Genomic DNA, 2500 nt, shown 5'->3' with positions numbered 1-2500 from the left:
TGCGCGTCCTCGCCGCCACCACATGCGCGCCCCCGGAGGAGGAAGAGGGGGGCGGCGGGGGGCTCGGAACCATCCTGATGGAGTTCGTGGGGGAGAAAAACCTGGAGCAGCTGATCTACGGAGGCCCAGACCGGGACCTGGACCTGAACCTGAATCCAGACCAGAACCAGAACCCTCTGGACCAGAAGACTCTGAGCCAGAAGGAAGTAAGTGGCTTTTTACTAACTTTACAGGAGAGACACAAGATTTTGACCACACTTCAAAGCTACATTGTGTAGGAATTCCTCCATCTAGCGTTGTGGTTGTATATAAGCAACTCAATGGTATTTTTCATGCTGCATTCACCTGAAATTGGGCAGACGGCAGACGGACGACAGCCGCTGCACGTAATGGCATAAACAACATGTTGTCATGGCGATGTGGTATTGTTTTACCGTCTTTCTCTGGACTTCTGTGACTAAAATGACATCTGGTTTGTTAGCGACGGCCGTCTGCCCGACTGCAGGTGAATGCAGCATCAGTGTAACGCTCCATTCCTCCCCGGGTCCTTTTGGGGAAAAGCGGGAAACATACTGGACCCTTTTTCTAAAAATGGGTCCTATGTTCCCCAGTTCCCCACTTTCCAAATGAAGCTTCATTACGTCACACGCGTATTTTGCGTACGTTGTTGTGGTTTCATTGATTAACAACCAGAAAGTGCGTATAGGAAAGATGAGTAGCTACTCTTCACCAGCATTGTCATAACAGTCCCTAGTAGTAGCACAAGCACCCTATAGTCTATAAAACCAATGATTGGACAAACATTACTATTTCTGTGCACATTTTTGTAATTAGTCATGGTTATCATAGATTAGCCGGGCTAACGGTTAGCTACCTGTTTAACTTTAATAACTCAGTGACTCAATAAACGCTCCATGAACAAACATTTTCTCCAGCGGATATCTGAGTTCCAACATGACTGAGCTAACTGGAGTAGTTTCATGTCGTGTCCCACAACGGGAGGGTTTTAACAGCTGACGTCCTGCTGTTAGCTTAGCTACCGCCGTTAGCTTAGCTGCTGTTAGCTTAGCTACCGTTAGCTTAGCTGCTGTTAGCTTAGCTGGTTTTCTACCAGGAAGTAGAATGTAAACAACAAGGAGATTGGGTCTGTTGGTTCAGTGGTTCTGAAAGCTTCTGTTTCTCCATCACTAGGACCCGGCCTCGGACCCGGACTCGAACCTGGAGCCTCTGGACCCGGAGCGCTGGCTGCGGTACGCGGCCGACATCGCGTCCGGACTGCGGTTCCTCCACGCGCACGGCGTCGTGCACCTGGACATCAAACCGGCCAACGTGCTGCTGTCGGACCGGGACGTCTGTAAGATCGTGGACTTCGGCTGCTCCATGAAGCTGGACCCGGGGCCGGGCGGCGGACCGGGACCGGACTCGAACCGGGTCCCGACGGGCGGCACATACACGCACCGCGCGCCGGAGCTGCTGAAGGGCGAAGCCGTGACGCCGCAGGTGATGTAAAATAAGTTTGTCTTTTTGGGCCTCGAACCTGTTCAGCATCACTTTAATATAGTAACTTTAATGAAACTACAGACCGAATCTCCTTGTTGTTTACATTCTACTTCCTGGTAGAAAACCAGCTGTAATGTGAATGAGATCAATAGTAACGAACGAGAGTTTAGCTATATATCATATTTTTCACGCCCTATCACCGTTTAGACAAATCTGAAATGATTGAAGAAACATTACTATTTCTGTGTGTGTGTTTTGTGTTGCTATGTGTGGTATTTATTCAGTTTGGGGGTTAGCGGTAGCTAAGCTAACGGCGGTAGCTAAGCTAACAGCGGTAGCTAAGCTAACGGTAGCTAAGCTAACGGCGGTAGCTAAGCTAACTCTGTAGCTAAGCTAACGACGGTAGCTAATCTAACAGCAGTAGCTAAGCTAACAGCAGGACGTCAGCTGTTAAAACCCTCCCGTTGTGGGACACCACATGAAACTACTCCAGTTAGCTCAGTCATGTTGGAACTCAGATATCCGCTGGAGAAAATATTTTTTCATGGAGCGTTTATTGAGTCACTGAGTTATTAAAGTTAAACAGGTAGCTAACCGTTAGCCCGGCTAATCTATGATAACCATGACTAATTACAAAAATGTGCACACACAAATAGTAATGTTTGTCCAATCATTGGTTTTATAGACTTTACAAACATCAGATTAGTCTAAACGGTGATATAGTGACATGAAAAATGAGATAAATATAGTGAAACTCTCGTCCGTCACTATTGTTCTCATGCTGGTTTTCTACCAGAAAGTAGTTGTAAACAACAAGGAGATTCGTCCTATTCTTGATCTTTAAAGGTAGGCTACAACTTTCTTTTCATTGGTCTTGTTTTGTTTTGTTGTTTTCCACCTCAGGCGGACGTCTTCTCCTTCGGCATCCTGCTGTGGCAGCTGGCCACGCGGCGCCGGCCCTACGGCGGCGAGCGCCACCAGGTGGTCTACGCCGTGGTGG

General features: G+C 48.0%; 1 protein-coding gene across 1 annotated transcript in view; it reads left to right on the top strand.

Annotated features, from left to right (window-relative positions):
• Positions 1 to 2500, top strand: part of mos (v-mos Moloney murine sarcoma viral oncogene homolog) — a gene marked incomplete at both ends in the record, with an annotated part of 5087 nt that overhangs the window by 379 nt on the left and 2208 nt on the right. Inside the window, 3 exons of the mRNA XM_083995229.1 lie at positions 1 to 206; positions 1192 to 1500; positions 2404 to 2500. The exon at positions 1 to 206 is cut by the window's left edge and continues 379 nt beyond it; the exon at positions 2404 to 2500 is cut by the window's right edge and continues 245 nt beyond it. Coding sequence (XP_083851355.1) covers positions 1 to 206; positions 1192 to 1500; positions 2404 to 2500 — 612 coding nt within the window. The remainder of the gene's footprint in view (positions 207 to 1191; positions 1501 to 2403) is intronic.

The sequence above is a fragment of the Trachurus trachurus genome, assembly GCF_905171665.1.
Source record: "Trachurus trachurus genome assembly, chromosome: 20".
NCBI lineage: Eukaryota > Metazoa > Chordata > Actinopteri > Carangiformes > Carangidae > Trachurus > Trachurus trachurus.
Note: the sequence above shows the minus strand (reverse complement) of the source record. Positions and strands in the feature narration are given on the sequence as shown.